Source organism: Lutra lutra, chromosome 16 (assembly GCF_902655055.1).
Source record: "Lutra lutra chromosome 16, mLutLut1.2, whole genome shotgun sequence".
Taxonomy (NCBI): Eukaryota; Metazoa; Chordata; class Mammalia; order Carnivora; family Mustelidae; genus Lutra; species Lutra lutra.
The window spans coordinates 43,540,289-43,563,089 of NC_062293.1; the positions used below are offsets into that span (position 1 = coordinate 43,540,289).

Genomic DNA, 22,801 nt, shown 5'->3' on the forward strand with positions numbered 1-22,801 from the left:
GGGGGCGCTTAAAGGGGCAGCGGCCGTAGTTAGGCAGACCCGAGAGTGCGGCGTCGCCTGGGGCCCTGGGCTCGGCTCCCGCGCTCCCCGGCCTCGCGGCAGTGTGAGTTACCCTCACAGCCCCATCCCCTTCGCTTTCCAGGTGGAGGGCGGCCCGGTGGCTCAGATCCGGGGACAGTGACCCTTGGGGAACACGGAAGAGAGTAAGGAGCTGGAGGCCCAGGCTCCCTTCCTCGTCAAAGGGCTGTGGTTTGGGGTGCCCGCCTATGTCTGGCGGAGGTGAGGTGTACGACCTGGTCCCCCGTGTATCCACATCTAAGTGTCCAGGTGTGCGTGTGGTCACGCCCTTGCTGATTACGCACAACGCCAACAATATGGACGCCCAGGTGTTCCCCTGCCTCCCAGCTAAAAATACACCTATACCTCATCCATGCTTCCATCCCGAGAGAAAAGAATCTGGTAGTTTTTAAAGACCTCCCGAGGAGTGACCACTGTGCCTGTGTGCCGTAATAACCACTCTGCATCCGCCTTGTCTCTCTCCACGGTGTTTCTGGGCCACCGCAGCTTTGTGTGTCCAAGGCGTGAGCACACAACATACAGGGATCTTTTCTTACGGTGGCCTTTCTTCCTAGACTTCACACGGAGACGGCGTAGGTGGGGGGACAGGAAGCGGAGGCGCAGGCCGCACGTGGGTGCACCCCTGCACTGAGCATGCTTCCCCATACACGTGTGCCCCGCGTGCACCCAGCCCCCATCCCTGCAGCAGCAAAATGCCAGAGCACTTGGCTTGTAGGGAGAGGGCAGGGGTGGCCCAAACCAGGCCTGGGGGTCTGGCGATGGTGACTGAATGAAGCGAAGATTCCCTGAGGGGCAGGGAGACCTCAGTAACAAGGGGGGTGGGGGGGTGGGGTGTAGATGGGAGGGGAGTCCTTCGGCAGGGGTTTGGGAATTGGTTTCATCCCAGTGGTGCCGGAGCAGCAGTGACTTGTGGGTGGGCCGACTGCTTCCCTGGGGGAGACAAGTAATGCTCATGAGTCACACCACCCGAAATACAAGCAAAGCTGCCTCCATCGCCTTTAGCTGCAGCCCAGATTGACAAGTTTGTTTGAAATCGCGATCCACGGGGTATATTTATAATCGCACCTTTAAGAAAAATCTTTTTGCAGGCCTCCCCTCCCCCCACAGCCAGCCGCTCAGCTGGCGGGGCTTCTGCGAGCAAAGATACCTCGCGGTGGCGGTGGGGGGCGCCGGCGGCGGGGGCGGGGAGCACCACCTGCCGCACCATGCTGCTGCCGCACCAAGGAGTCAGTCTGTGGGCTTGGTGGCCCCGGGCTGGGCGACGAAAAGGAGCGGCCACCGGCGCACATGCCACGAGCGGTGGCCGCCCGTTCACCCCCGATCTCCCAGCTATGGAATTTCATTTATTAAATGTCGAGGCGGCCACTGGCAGCCCCATCGCTTGGCTGTCTTTGTTTCTCCTCTGTGTGGGCGCGTCTCGGGCACGTGGCAGCTGGAGCGCGCAGACCGGAGAAAGAGCGACCTGGGTTTGGTATAGGGCCGCCTGGCAAAGAGGCCAGGCTGCTAAGAGCCTAAGTCCCCCAGTCCAGGCTGAGCTATTCCTCTCCCAGAGCCCCAACACTTTCCAGGGGGAAGGATGATTCCCCCTGTTGTCCCCTCCCGCCCGCCAGCTCCACCTCCCGGCCGGCCCGGGGACTACCTGGGAGTGGCCCAGGCAAAGAGCCACACTCTCCAAACTTTATTCCGGAAGCCCCCAGCCCCGCCGCTGCGGAGCTTCGGGGCCTTGGTCTGGGGATAAAAGGGCTGCAGGATTTCCCTTTGGAGACGTCGCCACCTCAGGAAGCAGGACAGTAAAAGAGAAATCTCAGACAAGGTTCTACAATTTAATGAGGAAATGTACAGGCATTCTCCCGGCCACTCGTAGCCGTCCCTCCCCCCTCCAGCCCCCTCCCCAACTCCGGCGGCAGCCACAAGACTCTGCTGACCCCTCGTGGTAGAGGTGGGCAGCGGTCCCGGGTTGCCGGAGACGCCAGCTGGCTCCTCCCCGGCTGGAGAAAGGGGCGAGGCAGTCCACTCCTCCCTTATCCTTTCCCGCCTGGGCCTGGCACCGCAGGGTGTGGAGGAGGAAGGAGAGAAGACCACACAAAGAAACCTGAGAGAGGCGCAGAGAGTTTGCAAGCTTTTGCTAGCACCTCCCACGCAAACACTTCTTGGATTGTTCTAAGTAGGGCTGGTATGGAATCCTTAATTCCTGTCCTGTTCTAAGGTGGACGAGAAGGCACTGTGCCCGGTCCCACCACCTGTCTCAGCCCGCTTGCGGGCGGGGTGCGCCATTTCCCAGGGCAGTTACTATCCTTAGTTCACCCTAGTAGGTAGTGTTTAGAGTCTCATTTAGAGGTGAGTGGTCTGCGAAAGCAGAAAATTTAAGCAATTTGTTTACGGTCAGGTGGTTAGTAAGGAGGAATTCGAACTCGGCTGTTAAGATCCCAATCCCTCCTCCCTCCACCCTCCAGGGACTGGGCCACGCCTCTTGGTCTTTGCAGCCCTTGGAATAGGCAGCCTCTTTTACCACTGCCTCGGCTGGGCCTCTTCTGGAAGGACCTCTGCCCCGGGGTTATGCAGGAAGGAGCCGGTCTCTTGGAATCAGTCACTTCCTCTCCTGAGGGAACCACACTGAGTGTAGGTGGGAAGCTGCCACCTGCTGCTTTCTCTGCCCAGCCCCTCTCTGGTCCTTGCAGAGGACAGCAAATGGGGGGAGAGGACTGCCCTTCTAGCCTTAACGGTCATTCCCTTTAGAAAGTCAAGTGTGGAAGATGGAATGTGATTTTCTAAGAGGGCAGGGACGACTCCTACATAATATCTCAAGTGCCAGATCCCTGGTTGCTCCAAAGACCTTTGGTACTAATGTCCCGCACCTTTCTCAGGATTCCCCCCATCAGTAACTCCTTGGACTCTGGATTGCTCCTCTTGTTCCACTGGGAACCCAATTCAATCCTGAAGGCCACACCTTCCCGCGCCCTCTAAGCCTTGAGCAAGGCCTGCAGCCCCTTTCCTGCCTAGCAAAAGGCAAAACGCCCGTGGGTGGGGATGCGTCCCGGCCCACCGGCGTCAGGACATTGTCCCGCTGGGCCTGACTTCTTCCCCACCCGCTCACAGGACCAGGGGCGACAGTGCCGGACCCTCTCCGGCCACCCGCCACCCGTAGTTCTATGAGGCGGACTACATGCCCCATGATGCCACGGGGCCGAGCTACAGCAAGCTCTGCCCCGGGCACCCGGGTGCCCCCTCCTCTCTCCCCCGCATCCCCGCATCACTCGCCGGCCGCTCGGGCTGAGGGCCGGGCAATGCAGCTGCGGGGAGCCGGGGGCGGCGGGCGCGCGTCCCTGCGGCGGCGTCCCCGGGGTTCGCGCCCCGTGCGCCCCCGCGCCCGCTGCGGGCGCCTGCTCCCTTTGCCGAGCGGCTTCTTTGTGTGCGGGGGTGTGGGAGGTGAGGCGCGAGTCCGCGCCGCGCCGCCGAGCGCCCGCTCCCTCTCCGGGCGGGTGGGGGCCTCTCCGCGCCGCCCGCCACCGCCTCGCGAGGACGCCCGCGGCCCGCGCCGCCCGCACAGCGCCGGGCGCGCCGCCCCCGCCCGCCAGCGCTGCTCGCACATGCCCGAGCCGCAGCCCGGCGAGCAGGCAGCGCCGGCCCCCCGCCCCGCGGCCCCGGGCCCCGGCTCCGGCGCCGTCCCCCGTCCCCGGCCGGGCGCCGCGGCCCTGGCATGAGGAGCGGGCGATGATCCCGGCCAACGCCTCCGCCAGGAAGGGGCCCGAGGGCAAGTACCCGCTGCACTACCTCGTGTGGCACAACCGCCACCGCGAGCTGGAGAAGGAGGTCCGCGCCGGCCAGGTACGAGCGCCGTCCGGGCGCCGCGGGGACCCCCACGGCCTGGCACGCCCGCCGGGTGTGGGGAGGGGGCGCGGCGCGGGCTGTCCCGCCTCCCCGGCGAGTTTGCAGCGCTTCTTTGTTCGTGGCCGCGGCTTTTGTGCTTGTTGACCGGGAGAGGGTGATGGGAGCGGTCCCCACCCGCTCCCCTCCGGCTCGGACGGACGGCCCGCACGTGCTCCGGGACCCTCTCAGGCTGGGGTCGGGGACGCCGTGCCCCTCCTCAGCCGAGACGGAGGGCTGCGGGGAGGGGCTGCCGGCTCTGGTCTGCGCTCCATGTGGTGCCAGAGTCCGCCTAGCAGCCAAGCGGCGACACCTCCCGCATGAGTGTGCGGAGGTGGGCAAGGCCTGCGTGGGGCGGGGGTCACAGGTCAAGGAGCAGAGAATAGGCTTTGACACTCCCGGGCATCCCAGCCCCACCCAGTGCCCTCTACCCTCACGGGTGAGCGCTGCATCTGTTTGCTCGGATTGGCCAGAGCCTCTGGATCCCTCAGACCCCGGCGGCGGCTCTGGAATGCCGAGTGGAGAAAGAGAGACCCCCCCGCCACCACCTTCTAGAGGGAAGCCCTGAAGGGCCTTGTCCAGGTGCTGAAAGGAGCTCTCCTGCCCTCTGGTGCTGGGGCCTGGCTTCCAGGCGCCGAGGAAGCTAGGGACCAATGGGCACAGGAAGGATTTGAGGTTCTGCACACAGAGCGGCTCCTTGGCCCCTGCCAGTCAGTGAGAACGGGTGGGTCAGCCACCTTCGGCTGGGCGGTGGCCTCCCAGAGGACGGGGTAAGGGATGGGGTCTTCGGGTCATTCCTCAGGACCAAGGCAGGCACAGTTTACAGGTAGTTCCCAACTCTGCCTTTGGTTCCCCAGGCCACATATGGGTGTTTGGGGTGTGGGCAACTCAACCGCCAGGGTGGGAGAGTCGGAGCCAGAGCTGGGCCCAGCTTGCCCTGGTTTGTCTCAGGCTGCAGACCCGCAGACTTGGCCCAGATCTCAGAATCTGGGTGCATGGGAGTGGTTCAGTTCAGGAGTTGTCCCCTTGGGGAACATGCCTTTTGAGGGCCACTTCCTGAGTCACAGGAAGTTCAGTTGGAGGAGCTGTCTGCTTCCCAAAGGACAAGTGAGGTGGAGAGCAAGGTGAGGGTCAGAGAGTGAAGTCCACCCTTGAGCCCTCAGAGCAGCAAAGCCTCCACCTCCACAGAGCAGCCCTAGAAAATGTTGGGGTGACCTGAGCCTCCATGCCTGGTTGGGGTGTCTACTTTGCATTCTACCTCTGCTTAAACAAGGGCACTTCCCAAGTTGCTCCTCAGACCATGCCTCTGTTTATCTATCATAAAGGAAGTGGTTTGCCACCATAGAGCCCTGACGAAGGAAGTGAGGACTGAGCGGCAGGTCCTGGGGGACGAAGACAAACAAACCAGGCACATCGCCTGCTCTCAAGGAGACCTGGTTCTGGCGGTGTGAGCATGAACAGGGAAATACAGTACGAGGTGCTGGGCGCTAGGACACTCCAGTCTCCTCTGACTCTTTCCTGTTTTCTGACCCCTGAGGGCAAAAGAAGATAGGCTTCTGACACAGGTTCCAGCTGGAAGGATTTAAATCTGATCCCAGAGGAACTTCTTGATGGGGTGATTGATGATTGGTCCAAGGATTGTTGGGCAGAAGGCGAGTGGCTGAATCTCCAGGTTTCAGTCCCGCTCCCTTGTCTGAGGGGTGGCGGGTTCTTTTCTTGCTGAGACTGGAGAGAGGCAAAATGCACTAGAAGAAAAGACTCTCACCTAGGCCTCTCTGACTGCCAGTACTCAAGTCAGCCATCTTGCTGGAGTGAAAGTAGGGTGGGGAGCCCAGGAACCCGCTGCCTGTGGGGGAGCTTTGGGGCTGCTGAGTGGGTTCCTCTTTCTCCTCCAGCTGCCACAGAAACTAGGCACCAGATTCAGCCCTATCTTCACCCTCTCTCGGGGGGAGACAGGAATATAGGGTACTGGTTGAAGTTAACCCTTGTTCAGCCACAGAGGAGTCAGGGCAGTTCTCTCCCTTGTTCCGGGGGTGCCAAGAAGGGGAATGCCAGTCAGTCCTGGTGAGAGAGGCTCCTGGATGTGTCTCTGCTCTAGGACTGACCCAGAGTGACCCTTGCTTCCAGAAAGTGCACTATTCAGTCCTCAGGGCATGGGGGCCCCCAGGGAGACCCCAAGGGGCCCCACCCAGCCCTTTCCTGCCAGGGATGGACCTGGGGGCACCCACCTAACATCATAATTAAAGCCTGTAGACCCTAGGCATCCCAGCTAGGTCCCCGTAGCCCCCACTATCCCAGAACACATCCCGGCTTTCCTCAAGCACACAGCAGCTGGGTTTCCCTGGTCTTCACTTGGCATAGCTGCCTCTTCTGCGCTCCAAGAAAGCCCCACAGAGGCCCTCCCAGGGACAGGCTTGGCATCGCTGGCAGGCTTCAGAGCAGGTTCAGTGGCTTTGCTCTGTGTCCCCCAACCCCACAGCTCTTTGAGCTCTTTGAGCCTGGTGGGGAGGTGGGAGGTGCTCATCAGGGGTTTTGGTGAAGGAAAGGGTCCATGACCACCCCCAGCCGGAACCCAGCAGGGTGATGGTTGCTGGGTGTCCTGCTTCCCGTCACATGCACGCCTGGCCAGGTTGCAAGGGGGCAGGGGGCTGTAGGCCAGTTTCCCCTTGGCTGATGAGGTCCTGAGGTTGGCTCAGCCGGCTGTGTTCTTGAGTCACAAGTCCCTGGTGTTCCCCGGGAGGTGGGAGGTGGAGGTTAGGCTGCAAAGCTCCCTGTGGGAGGGCCAAGGAGAGCAGGGTTCCTCTCCTGGCAACGGGCACTCTGGACGGGGCCAGACTGTGTTCCCAAGGAAACATTTTCTTTCCTCCGGGCTGGCTCCATCATGGTCTCCCCCCCGCCCCCCCCCCCCCCGCCACCAAGCCCCCTCCCCGATCTCCTCAGTTCATCCTCCTGACCTAGAGGCCTAGGTCAGATGGATTGTGGGGGCCCAAATGCTTGGACAGAGGCTACCCCACCCGAGGTACCTGATGTGTCCCAGAGCACCTGTGACCCCCCTCTCCCCCTAAAGTAGGCAGTCCCACAGCTGACGAGTAGAAAAGCTCAAGAGGGGGGACTACAAAGCCCAGAGAGCCAGCATCAACATGTCCGGGAAGCAGGGGAGGGGCAGCGTGGGAGGAGGGTCCGCAGGTGCCCCCCTCAGCCACCCAGCTCAGCTCAAGGAAGCATCCTACCTCCCTGACCCTTCCCACCTACCTGGTGGGAAGGCTAGGAAGCAGTGACCACCCCAGCCTCTGGTGGTCCTCCTTGGGGCTTGGGGAGGGTGAGGAGCAGGGGAAGGAGACCAAGTCTGAGCATGCAGAAGGCTCTGTGCTCAGGGCCCCTTCACCTTTTCTTCCAGCAGTGCGTCCTTGTCAGAGTCCATCTAACCAAAGGCTTCTACTAATGTGGAACAAATTTGAAAAATACGCTGCTAGCAGCCCGTGGGCTCAGGGGTTACGCACTGGACAAGTCTGCTGGCCCCAGGCTGTGTAGGATGCGTCAGTAGACACCTGCAGGTCCGGAGGGCAGCGAGTACGCAGGTGCTGGTACACCTCGGCCAGTACAGGGGCCCTGAGTGTAGAGGCAAAAGGAGTAGGACTGGGTCTTCCTAGGACACCTCTTCATGTGTGTGCGTGTCTAGGTGGAGGCCTGAGTAGAAGCAGGGCATCCCTCTGCCCAGGGAGCCCCAGCCCCTAAGCTCAGGAGAACCCCCCGCCCCCGCTTTTGTCCAGTGGAGACCGGCTGGGGTGCAGAGTTTCCTTCTCGAAGTGGGGAGGGCGGGGTGTTAGGTTTCCTGGGAACTCTCTTCATTCCAGCAGTGAAATAGCTGCAGGCCTTTGCTGGGGAAAGTAATGAATTCTCCCACCTGGGCCTCGGCAAGGTGTCACTTCCACTGTAGGCCCTGCTGGGGGCAGGGTGGGGGAGCTTCTTTGGGGGGGGGTTGGCTGGGTGGGTGCGGGGCCTACACCAGCCCTGGCAAACAGCAGGGCCTTGGGGACCCTGGGCAGAGCCCCTGAGGAGTGGAGGGAGGGAGGGGCAGCCTGGTCCAGCTAGCAGTACCAGCCTCTCTCGGGGACTCGAGGTGAGGCACCTGAGCAGGGAGGGTGGCAGGCAGCATCTGGGACTCTGGGGCTGGGCGGGGTGTCCTGCACGCTCCCTGGGGCCTTGTTAGCAGCAGCCGGGCAGCGGCATCTGGGGCAGGGCTAGTGGGACTCCGAGATGGCTCGGCTGCAGTCTCATGGGAGGACTCCTCCTGACTTCCCCAGCTTGGGAGCTGTGGCTCCTTCACTCCCACCCTAGGACTCAGGGCCCACCTAGGTTGGACGCCCAGGGCCTCAGCCCATCCCATAATAGGGAAAAAGTAAATAGTGCTCTCCCTCCTGTGTGGGGAGCTGGTGTAGAGGAGAATGGGGGTTGGGGGTAGCGCCTTGATCTCTAAGCCAGAGCTCACAGGGCCACTCGGGCCAGGCACACTACCTTTCCCCGCTCCCCAAGGTTCCTAATATATTTAAAAATGAATAAATGAGTCTGCCTGGCTGGCTCCGTGGATAGAGCTTGTGACTCTTCATCTTAGGGTCATGAGTTCAAGCCCACAGTGGGCGTGGAGCCTCCTTACAAAATTAAACAATGAAGAAATGCCAGCACAGGGTTATGAGAATTATAAAAATTACTTAAATTATTTAAAATATTTTGTTTTTGACAATGGAGTTCATTCTCATGTCTTAAAACATATTTAGCTGTTATTAGAGGCTTGTCAGGAAAAAGCGGTAGTCCTCACTCCAGCTCTCCCCACCCTTCTCATTCCCTGGAGGCGACCGACCACTTCGGACTCTAGACTGTTCTGTTATTTACCTCTGTAATTATAAACAATATACGTCTACGACTATTTATTTGTTTGTCAATTCTACATGTTACTACTTTCCCTTCCCCAGGCCTCTTAAATATAGTCATTTATGCATTTGTCGAACAAATACCTATGAGGTACGAGTTACATGGCAGGCACTATCTAGGGCCTGGGGATGTGGCATTGAACAAAACACACAGGGACCCTCCCTCCACGGGGCTTACAGTCTAGGAGAGGGAGACAATGAAAAAATGAACAAGCAATCTAATGTGGGAAGAGGACTAAAGCAGGATTAGTGGCGACAGAGAGATACACAGCAAGTGTCATTTAAGATGGGTTGTAAGGGCAGACCTTCGGAGGAGGTGACATTTGAGCAGCCACCTGAATGGAGTGAGAGAGAGAGAGCACTGTAGCCACCTAGGGTATCGACAGAGTGGAGTTCGGAGGAGAGATGGGAGAGCACAGGAGTTCAAAGACTTCAAGGCTTTTGGCTATTGGATTGCATTCCAAACAAGATGGGACACCTTGGGAAGGTTTTGAGCTAAAGGGTGTCGGGACCCGAGGACCATGGTACAGGATGATGGAGGCGACAGTGGGTCGTGTGGAGAACAGACCTAAGAAGCCAAGAGAGGAGTGAAGAGACCAGTGAGGAGGCCACCAGGTGAGAGAGAGGGTGGCTGTCACCAGGATGGTAGTCTCAAGGTGATGAAAACTGAGAAGAGTCTGGATCTGTTTTGAAGGTAGAGCCCATGAGATCAGGTCTATGCTGATGGATTAAATACAGAAAGTGAGAGAAAAGGAAGAGAGAAAGATGGTTACAAAAGTTTTGTTTGTTTTTACCAAAAAAGGGGGTGAATGGAGGTAATATTTCCTATGAGGGGAGAATTGGGGCAGGTGCAGCTGTCCAGGAATGGCTGGAGTGAAGGCCAGGGAAAGAGGAGATGTCACGGGAAGTCGGGATGTCCCATTTTGTCTCATGAATTCAGTTATCTTTTCAGATATTTCTGAGGATGCCAATTACTCTTTTCCCTCCAGAAACTTTTCTCCTGTTTCCTGCATTGACAGTGTTTCCTCTAGGTTTTTAGCATCTATTTGGTATACGTTTTTGGTATCTTTCATGTTAGTGGCTTTCCTCAAATGTCCAGTCACCCTTGGCTGTTGGGGCCTATTTAAGAATGGGGAAGTGGAGGGACGCCCGGGTGGCAGAGCGTCTGACCTGGTTTCAGCTCAGGTCACAATCTCGGGATTGTGAGATTGAGCCCCATGTCTGGCTCCACGCTCAGTGCAGAATCTGCTTGGGATTCTCTGCCCTTCTCCCTCTGCCCCTCCCACTTACACACTCTCTCTCAAATAAATAAATCTAAAAAAAAAAAAAAGAATGGTGATGTGGAACTTATTGATGCGTGGGTGGTACTACTATGTAACGACCGGCTGGCAAGCTGGCCGGCTTATTGTAGGATCCCCAGATGTCTGTACCAGAGGTCTTTGGTGCCTCTAGTGTCTCCAAAGAAGAATTCTCCAATCTCCTGCTATGCATATCATGGGCAGTGGTGTGGAGGCAGGAAAGGGACTGGTCTTTCAACGTTCACTACTTTTTAGCCCCATGACCTCATCTTCAGGCCAGTGTCCCCAAATCCAGTGCATCTCAGGCTCTGTTTCTATGGAGAATGAATTCCCAGCATACTGTGGAAGGGAAGGGGACCGTTTCCCAGCTTTACAAGATTGGGGAGAGGGCCAGGGGTTCTGAATTTTAACCAGCTCTGGGTTAAAAGCTCTGGGCCTTACTCACACCTCTGCCACCCTCACTGCTTGCGTGTTCTGGACATTTTAAGGGTGATCTGGCCCGACACTCACTGGGGTTCCCTATGTGAATGCTTGGCTTCTAGGACCCTCTGCTCCCCTAAGTCAGTTGCAAGGCCCCAGCCACTTTCCACGTTAAGATGTGTTAACATTTCTCATCTGCTAATATCTCTTCTCTTTATTTTTGTGGGTTTTAAATATTTTTTTTAAAGATTTTATTTATTCATTTGACAGAGAGAGATCACAAGTAGACAGAGAGGCAGGCAGAGAGACGGAGGGAAGCAGGCTCCCTGCTGAGCAGAGAGCCCGACGTGGGACTCGATCCTGGGACCCTGAGATCATGACCCGAGCGAAGGCAGCAGCCTAAACCACTGAGCCACCCAGGCGCCCCGGTTTTAAATATTTTATTGACATTCTTATACCTACTCACAAATTTTCCTTTTGGGGCACTCTTCATTCCTTTGTACAGATCTAAGTTTCCATCTGTTAACATTTTCCTTCCACTTGAATTACTTCCTTTAACAATTCTAGCATGTCTTCTGGTGATAAATTCTCTTAGCTTTTTCTGTTTGTCCACAAAAATCATTTCCCCTTTATTTTTCAAGGATATTTTTCCACAGGATAAAGAATTCTAAGTCAACATTTTCCCCCCCAACACTTAAACATTTCTTCCTGTTGTTTTTTAGCTTGCATGGTTTCCCTTGAGAAGTATTCCGTATTTCCTGTGTTCTTCATAGTTTGTCTCATTTCTCAAAAGGATTTTAAGATTTTCTTTTTTACTACTAGTTTCCAGCACTTGATTATGACGGGCCTTGGTGTAGTTTTCTGGGTGTTTGCTTTGCCTGGGATTCATTGAGTTTTCTTGGTTCTGTGCGTTTATCATTGTGTTAGTTTGTGCAAAAAATTACCACAGACTGGGTGGGTTAAAACAACAAAATTTTATTTTCTCATTGTTTTGGAGGGTGGAAGTCCAAACTCAAGGAGTCAGGAGGGCCCCACTCCTTCCAAAGGCTCCAGGGGAGAATCCTACCTCGCCTCTTTCAGCTTCCAGTGTCTCCAAGCATTTCAAGCATTATTTTTTTTTCAAATACAAATATACTATTTTATTCTAAGGGAATATTTCTGTAGTTTCTGCAAGGGGAAAACCCAAAAGTGGTTAAAAAACAAAAAAGAACAGAAAGGATAATTTAGATGTTTTGCTTGTTTGATGTTTTTTTTTTCCTCCCCTGGAAATAAAAATGCAATTTTACATAATTTTAATAAAATTTTAAAAAGCAAATAGTCTGACACACAGACGATTTCATTCTATTTCATTCTCTGACTCCTCTCTACATGGAACTTCTCCTCCCTTCGTGGATCTCCCCAAAGACATCTATTTGGATATAAGACCCACCTGGATAGTCCAGGCTAATCTCCTCTTGAGATCCTTAACTTAATTTCAAATCAAAGACCCATGTTCCAGGGTGCCTGGTGGCTCAGTTGGCTAAATGCCCGGCTCTTGGTTTCTGCTCAGGTCATGATCTCAGGGTTGTGAGACTGAGCCCTGTGTCAGGCTTCACACTCAGTGCAAAGTCTGCTTGTCCCTCTCCCTCTCCCCATCCACCCTACCCCTCATGTACATGCATGTGCACACTCTCTCTCAAATAAATAAAATCTTGGGGTGCCTGGGTGGTTCAGTCGTTAAGTGGCTGCCTTCAGCTCAGGTCATGATCACAGGGTTCTGGGATCAAGCTCTGACTGGGGCTCCTTGCTCGGCGGGAAGCCTGCCTCTCCCTCTCCCACTCCCTTTGCTTGGGTTCCCTCTCTCACTGTCTCTCTCTGTCAAATAAATAAATAAAATATTAAATAATTAAATAAATAAATAAAATCTTAAAAAAAACCCAGAAACACCCATGTTCCAAAGAAGATCATAATCATAGGTTCTTGGGGTTAGGGTACAAATATTTTGGGGGGACACCACCATTCAACCCCCTACAGTAATTAAAAAAAAAACTGGAGGGGTGCCTGGGTGGCTCAGTGGGTTAAAGCCTCTGCCTTCGGCTCAGGTCATGGTCCCAGGGTCCTGGGATTGAACCCCACCTCGGGCTCTCCGCTCAGCAGGGAGCCTGCTTCCCTCCCCCCGCCCCCGCCTGCCTCTCTGCCTACTTGTGATCTCTGTCAAATAAATAAATAAAATCTTTAAAAAAAAAAAAAAAACGGGAAAAATGTTTAATGTTATCTCTTTAAATTTCAATTTCTCTTTAAATTTATCTCTTTAAATATAAATTTAAAATTTTTAAAGATTTTATTTATTTATTCAAGAGACAGCACGAGCAAGGGAGTGAGAGTGAGAGAGAGAGAGACCGTGAGAATGAGCTGGGAGAGGGGCGTCCTGGGTGGCTCAGTGGGTTAAAGCCTCTGCCTTCTGCTCAGGTCATGGTCTCAGGGTCCTGGGATCAAGCCCCACATAGGGCTCTCTGCTCAGCGGGGACCTGCTTCCTCCTCTCTCCCTGCCTGCCTCTCTGACTACTTGTAATCTCTGTCTATCAAATAAATAAACAAAATATTAAAAAAAAAAAAGAATGAGCTGGGGGAGGGGCAGAGGGAGAATCTGATGTGGGGCTCAATCCCAGGACCCTGGGATCGTGACCTGAGCTGAAGGCAGACACTTAACTGACTGAGCCACCCAGGCGCCCCTAAATTTAAAATTTTAAAGAGATAATGTTATCTATTTAAATTTCCTATTTCTCCTACTTCCTTATCCTATCCTTTTGGGACTCCAATTACACATATGTTAGGATGCCTTATAGTGTCTCACAGATTGTTGAGGATCTCTGAATGTTCTTCAGTGCTTTTTGCCTCCTCTGTGCTCTATTTCTGTTCTGTGTGCTATAGTTGTTGTTATATCTTCAAGGTCACTGATTTTTTTCTATTCTGTAGTGTCTAATCTATTGTTAGTTCCATACAATGAATTTTTCATTTCCGATATTATACTAATCTCTCTTTCCCCATGAATATTGTGTTCATGTGTTTCTGTAAACTCACAAGCACATTGAGCCATTCATCATCTTTATCATTTTTAAAAAAGATTTTATTTATTTATTTATTTGACAGAGAGAGATCGTAAGTAGGCAGAGGGAGAGGGGATGCAGGCTCCTTGCTGAGCAGAAAGCCCAATGGGGGGCTTGATCCCAGGACCCCGAGACCATGACCTGAGCCGAAGGCAGAGGCTTAACCCATTGAGCCACCCATGCGCCCCTATCATTTTTTTTTAAAGATTTTATTTATTTATTTGTCAGAGAGAGAGAGAGAGAGAGATATCACAAGCAGGCAGAGAGGCAGGCAGAGACAGAGGGAGAAGCAGGCTCCCTGCCGAGCAAGGAGCCCAATGTGGGACTCGATCCCAGGATGCTGGGATCAGGACCCGAGCCGAAGGCAGCCGCTTAACCAACTGAGCCACTCAGGCGTCCCATCATTTTTTTTTTTTTTTTAAGATTTATTTATCTGAGAGAGTGAGAGTGCATGTGGGGGTGGGAGGGACAGGAGAGGGAGAGAGAGTCTCGAGCAGACTCCATGTGGAGCAGGAAGCCTGACTGGGGTGTGTAATCTCACAACTCTGAGATCGTGACCTGAGCCAAAACCAAAAGTCCAACACTTAACTGACTGGGCCACCAAGGTGCCCCATTTTTATCATTTCTGAGTATCTCGTGATTATGAGTCATAGTTTCCTACTTCTTTGCATGTCTAGTAATTTTTTCCCCTCATAGTTTGTAACTGGGCATTAGATGTTGCAGACGTTGTCATGTTAAGCATGTGGATTTTATTTTCTTCCTTTAAAGAGTATTGGGCTTTGTTCTGACCAACTAAGCTAGGTTACTTGTAAATCAGTTTGATCCTTGTGAGATTACTTTTAATCTTTATTAGATCAGATTTAGATGAGCCTATTCTCTCAGGATGGTTTAGCCCTCCTACTAAGGCATCCCCATTCTTGGGTGTCTGTGCAAGGCCCTGGGCGAACAGCAAGGACTCTCCACTCTAGCAGGCTGGAGCTTGAATGTCTCCCTGCTCTGAGACATGAGAACTGCTCAGAATTTACCACCCTATTGCTCCTTTTCTGTCCTGCATTGCTGAGTTTCACTCTCCGCAGGGGAGTTTAGTATTCAGCAAAGACTCAGAGAAGCCCCGTGCAGATTTCTGGAGCTCGTTGTTTGCACAGCTCACTCCTTCCTAGAACTCTGTCCTGCAACTTCTGGCTAACTCAGCCTCTCTCTGTCTCCTCAACACCTCAGCAAGACTACCATGCTCTGCTAGAGATGCCCCTGCCTGAACTGCTATCCAGAATGTTCCTCCAGGTAGAAATCTAAGCAATCATAGGGCCTGCCTTGTTTGTTTCTCTTACTCCAGGGATCACAGTCCTGGACTACCTGCGGCCTACTGTCTGAAAACAATTATTTCACATATTTTGAAGCAGTAGTTTATTCTGTTTATGGGAGGATGATTTCAGCTTATCTCATCATGGTTGCAGTAGAAGCCTTTTGACTGGCATTTTAATCAAGTTTGGGGAAGGAGAGGAGGAGTTATGTGATGTGGTCATTGATTGTATTTACCTAGAGACCTCAGACTTCTGAAAGATATTTAAATACTTATGTTTCACAGACATGTGTTCATCATCCGACAAAAATCTCATACAGTTAATCATGCTATTCACAAAGCAATAACAGGATTTGTAAGAAAATAAAAAAGTTAATAGTGTTTCACAGGCAAAGACCATGGGTTTGAAGTGATACCATGAACATACTCTTTCATTCTCATCTATCTATTACAGCTGCTGTTAAACCTCACTCCGTGATACACCAGAGATCTAAACTGATAGCCTACCCTGAAGCTGTGGTCTTGGCCCTGTAGGCTGGGTCCTGCCTCAAGTGCCCTCCTTGGCCAACAGCCTGTCTAGGCTACCCTTGAACCCAAGGCTTACTCTTCCCAGGCAGCCCACTTGGGAGCCTTGGAAGAGTGAACCCAGTCAGGGAAGCTCGGTGGACCGGAAAGGGGGAAGGTCCTCCCTTTCTCACAGGTGCTTCCTGCCCCGTCCAGCAGGCCTCTTTTCACCCGCCTGATCCCCCGCGCCTTATGTCTGTCTCTTCCATTGCCTGATGAGGTGGGCAAGGCTGGGCGGCCAGGTGGCTGGTGCCTGCCTGGAGGCTGCTGGGCTCGGATGGGCTGCCTCCGAAGTGACCGGGGATCCATCTTCGCTTCCTTCTCCAGGTGGACATCGAGCAGCTGGATCCCCGCGGGCGGACCCCCCTGCACCTGGCCACCACACTGGGACACCTCGAGTGTGCCCGTGTGCTGCTCGCACACGGCGCAGATGTGGGCAGGGAGAACCGCAGTGGCTGGACAGGTGGGCGCCCCTGCTCACCCCAGCCCCATGGCCAGGGTCTCCCAGCTTCACGTCCTCCTCCTCGGTGAGCCGAGGAGGGGGCCCCCCAGGCAGGGTTCTACCCCATGACGTTGCGTCTTTGTCCCCCAGTGCTTCAGGAGGCTGTGAGCACCCGGGACCTGGAGCTGGTGCAGCTGGTGCTGCGGTACCGGGACTACCAGCGCGTGGTGAAGCGCTTGGCGGGCATCCCTGTGCTCCTGGAGAAGCTGCGCAAGGTGAGGGCCCGCCGCTTGGCCTCCCCGCCGCGGCCCTCGAGCCCTGTCTCTGGCACAGGCTGAGGCACTGTCCTTCTCATTCTCCAGGCCCAGGACTTCTACGTGGAGATGAAATGGGAGTTCACTAGCTGGGGTAAGGGGGCAGGGGGGGGCCTCTCCTGGCATTTGCCTGCCTTAGGACTTTTGCACCTGCTGCTCCCCCCAGGCGGGGAGCTCTCTTGCCATTGCTCTTCCTGGGGCTCCTTCTCATTGTTGAGTTCCCAGCTCAGTGCCACCTCCCTAGCTAGACCTCAGATGCTGTTGGGATTCCATTATTATCACGTCCTTTACTTTATAATTATTTGCTCATTTGTTTGTTACTTGTCACTCCTTGCTCGAAGGTGAGTTCCCAGAGGGCATGGGTCCTGTCTTCTTCAATGTTGTATCTTCAGTGATGAGAATAGTGCCTGGTACACAGTAGGTGGTTAACAAATATTTGTTGGAGGATGGGATGCAAGATGAGTGAGTGAATTAGTGAATGGTGGCTCCTAGGGACTTGCTGATGGCCAGGACTTTCCTGTCTCTGGCTGCAGGTTGCTCACGTCGGAGTGACTGGTCTACATTCATGTAGGGGGAGCTGGGGAGTTCTCTTCTCCTTTCCTGGCCACACTGCTGACCCTGACCCCTGTGCCCCAAGGTGGCCCAGTTTGGGTGGGCCAGGCAAACTGAAGCCACCTCTGACCTTCCCTTCCACCTAGTGCCCTTGGTGTCCAAGATCTGCCCCAGCGACACATACAAAGTGTGGAAGAGTGGGCAGAACCTACGGGTCGATACCACGCTCTTGGGCTTTGACCACATGACGTGGCAGCGAGGGAACCGCAGCTTCGTCTTCAGGGGCCAAGGTCAGGCAGGCAGGAGGTGTGGCAATGTGGGAAGGCTGGGGACACCCCTCTGCCCCCCTCCAACACCCCGTGCTGTTCTGTGGCTGGCAGACACGAGCGCCGTGGTCATGGAGATTGACCATGACCGCCGGGTGGTGTACACGGAGACCCTGGCCCTGGCCGGGCAGGACCGTGAGCTGCTGCTTGCTGCCGCCCAGCCCACTGAAGAGCAGGTGCTCAGCCGGCTCACAGCCCCCGTCGTCACCACACAGCTTGACACCAAGAACATCTCCTTCGAGAGGTGAGTGGGCACAGCCTTTGGACCCTTGAGCCAGCCTGCTGGGGGGGCCCTCACCTGGATGACTCTGCTTCCCCAGGAACAAGACTGGCATCCTGGGCTGGCGCAGCGAGAAGACAGAGATGGTGAACGGGTATGAAGCCAAGGTGAGGCCGCCGCTCCCTGATCCCAGAGCCCCCCTAACGCTGGCCTACAGCGAACTGGGCGGGTTGTCCTGACTACCCTTTCTCAGCTTTGGAGGTGCAGAGGCAATGCTGTGTGGAGGAAAGGGCACTAGACTAAGAGGCCAGAGTTTACTGAGGACTTACTACATTCACATTCAAGGCACTGTCCCCATGTTTATTTGTACGTATGTATGAATACATGTGCGTGCACATGTGTGAGCATACACACCCACACATACACGCATACACCCTTGTTTAATCTCAGCAGCCCTTTTGGGAAGGTGCTATTATTATTCCTGTTTTACAGATGTTTACTGAACCTTTCCCACAGTGTCCCAGTCCCTCTTGGCCATGACTGTGGAGTAGGGTATTGGCCCACTGTCTGACAAGCAAATAGGCTTGGAGTGGTTACAGGATCTATAAAGGGTCGCACAGCTCTATCTGTGGCAGAGCTGAGGTTCAGACCTTGGCTACCTGACCCCCAAAGCCAGGCCTTCACTCCTGAGGAGACTGTGTTGGTCCCTCTGGGGCCCCTGTCAACTCCGTGGGGTCATGGTTTCCTCCTGGAAGGCTTCCCTGGCCTGCTAGGCTGGGCTAAGGCCTCTGCTTTTGGTTCCCACAGCCCTGTGCTTCCCCCATGAGAGAGGGTCTCACACTACGTTATAACTGTCCCTTTTTTTGTCTTTTCAACTAGTGTATGAACCCCAAAAGGGTGGGGATTATCTGCAGTCATGTTCATTCAGCACTGTACCCTTGATGCATGTCTCAGAGTCTGGCACATAAAGGCTCCTCACAAAATGTTTGTTGAATGAATAAGAGAATGGATGAATGACTTCATATATTTACTTGTCCAAAGGCTGGGAGATTGGAGCAAACAGCCGGCCCCCAGGGGGCCCTCCCTCCCATGCAGGAAGTGTTCATAATGCCCTACGGGCAGGGGCTAGAGTACCGGAATTGTCTTTGAGCCCTTTCCTTATCTGTCCCTAGGTGTATGGGGCATCCAACGTGGAGCTCATCACCCGGACACGGACGGAGCATCTTTCAGAACAGCACAAGGGCAAGGTCAAAGGTAATGAAGCAGAGGTGGAGGGGGGGAGGTGTGAGAGAGCCAGGCCACTCGAGTCCCTCCATCAGTATTCCCTGTGACATCCCAGCCAAGGCGAGGATCACTTATTCACACAAACACGGTTCAGTTTCAAGTGCCAAGTGCTAATAATTGAGAGTGACTGCCTAGAGTGCAGCTAGAAGATTCTGGGCAGCATCTGAGCTCACTGGGAGGGAACGTGACAACTGGTAACTGCTGTCTCTGCATTGGGTTTGGGGTGGAAGTGTCACGTGTGCTCTTCATCGGCCGTCACGTCATAGTACATACCCTAGGCAGTAAGCCCGGGGGCCTGCCACTGCTCCTCTGTGCCTCCTGATACCACACGTGACTCTTGGGCATCAGCGAGTCTACCTAGAGTAGAAGGACGGTTCCTACCTCACAGGAGAACTGGATGAGGTCATTAAGACGCAAGTGCCTGAGGGAAAACACACACAGACACCCGCATATCCCAGCACTGCTCACCAGAGGCAGGTGTTTCTTGTCCAATGTCACCAACCTGAACCCTTTTAGAAGCTTTTCCTGAGGCCCAGGCCTATTTTTATTCCCACTGTGCCATAGTGGTCCTGGTCCCTGTCCCCTGGAGTCCTCAGTCACCTTCAGATGCAGGTGCCGAGCGTTTGGCGTGGCTGAGTAGTCCTCCCCACCCACCAGGAACCAGCCTACTCCGGAGGTCTCGGGGGCTGGCACTGCAGAGGGTCGCAGTGTCCTCTGAGACGCCACATTTCTTGTAGGCTGTAAGACACCTCTGCAGTCCTTCCTGGGAATTGCTGAGCAGCATGGGGGTCCCCAAAATGGGGTGAGTGCATGCCAGGGGTGCCCTTGTGTGGAAGGGTGTGGCTGTGGCTCAGGAGGCAGCCTGGGAGGCGTCCTGCCAAGCACAGCCTGTGAGGGTCCACATTCCACCCTGCCCAGGGTCATGTGAGCTGCACGGTGGGCCAGTTTGGGGGAGGGGTAAGGCTCTGGGGCTCAGGATCCCAAATGGTTGGCCTAGCATCAGAGACTGAGAAGGGCTCATGGGCTCCTCCTCATGTGGTACAGACCCTGATCACTCAGACTCTGAGCCAAGCCAACCCCACTGCCATCACTGCAGAAGAGTACTTCAACCCCAACTTTGAGCTTGGCAACCGGGACATGGGCCGCCCCATGGAACTCACCACCAAGACCCAGAAGTGAGGTCCCCTGATGGTGCTGGGGAGGGGTGGGCCGGGCAGGGCCGGGCGGGGTCTCCAGAAGGTACTGGGAGGCCATGGCTTCTACTATGCCCCTCACCCCTTGGGATCTGGGGGGGGCAGGTTCAAGGCCAAGCTGTGGCTGTGTGAGGAGCATCCCCTGTCCCTGTGTGAGCAGGTGGCCCCCATCATTGACCTCATGGCTGTCAGTAATGCGCTTTTCGCCAAGCTCCGGGATTTCATTACCCTTCGCCTGCCGCCTGGTTTCCCAGTCAAGATTGGTGAGACCCCACCCCCATTTCCTCTAAGCCGCTAGTGTGTGTATGTGTGGGGGGGTGTCTGTGTGGGCGGTGGGTAGGGCTTAGATAAGATAAAGTTTGGGGGTGCCTAAGGTGTGAGAAGCCAGGTAGTGGCACCCGATTGTTTCTCTATCCTCAGAAATCCCAATCTTCCACATCCTCAACGCTCGCATCACCTTCGGGAACCTCAATGGCTGTGATGAGCCCGTGCCGTCCGTGCGAGGCAGCCCCAGCAGTGAGACCCCTTCCCCAGGCAGCGACTCGTCCAGCGTCAGCAGCTCCAGTTCCACCAGTGAGACCCTTCCCATCTGCGCGTCTGCCCTCACGTCCCTCCCCACCGAGCTCTGGCCCTCTCCCTTTCCGGGCCGTCGGCCGGAGTGGGGGCCGCGGCCGCGCTCTGACCCCCAGCCTGCTGCCCTCAGCCTCGTGCCGCGGCTGCGAGATCTCCCCCGCATTGTTCGAGGCCCCACGCGGCTACAGTGTGCTGGGCGGCCAGCGGGAGGCGGCGACCCGCGACGACGACGATGACCTGCTGCAGTTCGCCATCCAGCAGAGCCTGCTAGAGGCGGGCAGTGAGTATGACCAGGTGCGTCCCCGCCGCGCCGCACCGCGCCGCCCCACCAAACTGCGCACTGCAGTGCCAACCTAGCCAACGGGTCCCCGTCGCTCCCTCCAGGTCACTATCTGGGAGGCGCTAACTAACAGCAAGCCGGGCACTCACCCCATGTCCTACGAGGCTCGCCGACAGGACAGGTCAGTGCCCTCTAGTCCTGACCCAGCATTCCTCCCCCGAAATAACACACGCACGGAGTCCCTCGGGACCCTGTTGCAGTGGGCGAGGATACCAATGGCTGGGCAGCCCCCCAAGGCCCCAAGAAACTGTGGTTCCCTCTGTAAGGCCGCTACTGGTTTGCAGAAGGCTTCTACCCCCACCCTTTCCTCACTGTGAGCAGCACTCCCAAAGCGGCCTCAAGGCCCTCAGCCCCCTACCTGGCAGGATGTTAGAGCTGGCATTCTAGAAGCTGCCCACATGCGCTGGTCTGGTGTCCACCGGGAGGATGGGCTTGGAGGGGATGAGCTCTGTCACAGCCGGGCCGGAGCCAGGGAGGTGATGCAGGACTCATCGCCGCCACAGGATGGGGACGAGGCCTCCTCTGTCCTGGGGCCGCCACGCTGTCTCCCGGCCCCGCTTATGGGCAGGTACGCCCCGGGACCCTCGACGTATCTTACCCGCCCCCAGGAGCGCCCCGCCGACGCCGCAGCGCCAGCCCGGGCCCCCCGCCTCGGTGCCCAGCCCCCGGCCCAGCCCGCGCCCCGGCCCGGGCGGCCACGTGTTCCGGAGCTACGACGAGCAGCTGCGGCTGGCCATGGAGCTGTCTGCGCAGGAGCAGGAGGAGCGGCGGCGGCGCGCGCGCCAGGAGGAGGAGGAGCTGGAGCGTATCCTACGGCTCTCGCTGACCGAGCAGTAGCGCCCTCTGCAGGGCCCATCAGCGCTGCCCCGCGTAACCCGCCCGGGAACCGGACTCGCCCGGGCCCGCGTGCCCGCCCGGCTGCGGCCATAGACTAGAGCCGAGGCCTGCGGGCCGGAGAGGCGCCCCTGGCACAGGACCGGGAGGGCCTCGGCGCGTCCGCGGGATGCCTGTCGCGGCCAGGGCCCGGGAGGCAGCTCGCACGCCCCGGTCCCCCTGCTTTGCTGTATCCTGATGCCCACCACTCTATCTTGGGCTCAGACTTGTCCGAGGGGGTCAGGCCGTCCTGAAGGGGAGCCGGGTCCTCAGAGGAGCAGTGTCCCCCAACCCTCGCTCCTTCTGGCCAGTCCTCCTTTTCTGCTCACAGAACCCACTGTAGGACACTGTCCGTGAAGCCTTTGCATCTCCGCTCTTCACCCCAGGGGGGCAGCTGAGCTCCCCACGTGCTGTGTTGCTGCTTTGTCCCAGACACAAACCAGCACGTCAAGGGCCCAGCTCCTCCTTCACCCCGGCATTTCAGCGTCAAGTGCACTTAGCGGGGTGCCCGGCTTCCCCAGCCCCCCCCCACCCTCCCGGGTCTCAGGGTGGTCCCAGTTTCTCCTTGGGTGGCCAGAGGTTGGCGTCCCCATCCCCAAGGCATGCTTTTGTGATCAGGGAGGGTGCCCAAGGTGGGCCCCTGGGCCTGGGCAAGGCCTGGTTCCTTCATGATGTCTTGGCAAATGGGGGACAATATTTGTGCTGGGGGCGAGCACTAGACCCTGTCCCCTGGCCCTGCTTATGGGCAGGTGCACCCTGAAGCCCTCTCACTGGCTCAGGGCCCTGGCACCACCACCCACCCCTTCCCACCAGCTGCTGCTAGCCCTCTGTGGTCGTGTGTCCCACCTGCCCCCAGCCAGGGGCTGACTCTCAAACCCTTCATCCAATGGTGCTAACCCCCGGCTCTCCCCTGCCCCACCCCACCCACCCAGAGAAGCACAGACCCCGCTAGGGGCAGGGGCCCACTGCACACCCTTGTCCGCCTTCTCTCAGGCTGGCCTTCCTGGCTCAGCCAGTGAGGCTCAGGAGGGACAAAAAAGGGATAGAAGAAAAGAACAAAGAGAAACTGTTCCTCTCACCTCCTTCCCTGATGTCAGGGGCACCAGACTGACTCTGAGGCACAAATAAAAGAGGCTTCAAACCCGA

The 22,801-nt window shown here is 56.1% G+C and overlaps 1 protein-coding gene across 3 annotated transcripts; it reads left to right on the forward strand.

Moving 5' to 3' along the window:
• The first annotated feature begins 3,654 nt into the window (after positions 1–3,654).
• Positions 3,655–22,801, forward strand: ANKRD13B (ankyrin repeat domain 13B). 3 transcript variants are annotated; one of them, XM_047707684.1, is made up of 15 exons: positions 3,655–3,903; positions 15,866–16,001; positions 16,131–16,255; positions 16,343–16,388; positions 16,993–17,136; positions 17,227–17,416; positions 17,493–17,559; positions 18,565–18,646; positions 19,414–19,478; positions 19,721–19,851; positions 19,975–20,132; positions 20,290–20,442; positions 20,573–20,736; positions 20,827–20,903; positions 21,286–22,801. In XM_047707684.1, exons 1-15 carry the CDS (start codon positions 3,790–3,792, stop codon positions 21,617–21,619), a joined length of 1,986 nt encoding a protein of 661 aa, XP_047563640.1. In that variant the 5' UTR covers positions 3,655–3,789; the 3' UTR covers positions 21,620–22,801. The 3 variants fall into 3 exon arrangements, with proteins under 3 accessions (XP_047563640.1, XP_047563639.1, XP_047563641.1); XM_047707683.1 differs by having other exon boundaries at positions 21,351–22,801; XM_047707685.1 differs by having other exon boundaries at positions 21,391–22,801.

Bases quoted from the DNA above. Each gene is read 5' to 3' on its own strand.
- ANKRD13B (XM_047707683.1), top strand. From the start codon at position 3,790: ATGATCCCGGCCAACGCCTCCGCCAGGAAGGGGCCCGAGGGCAAGTAC. The intron at 17,560-18,564 runs GTGAGGCCGCCG...ATCTGTCCCTAG, and splicing joins TGAACGGGTATGAAGCCAAG to GTGTATGGGGCATCCAACGT. The intron at 18,647-19,413 runs GTAATGAAGCAG...CATTTCTTGTAG, and splicing joins GCACAAGGGCAAGGTCAAAG to GCTGTAAGACACCTCTGCAG.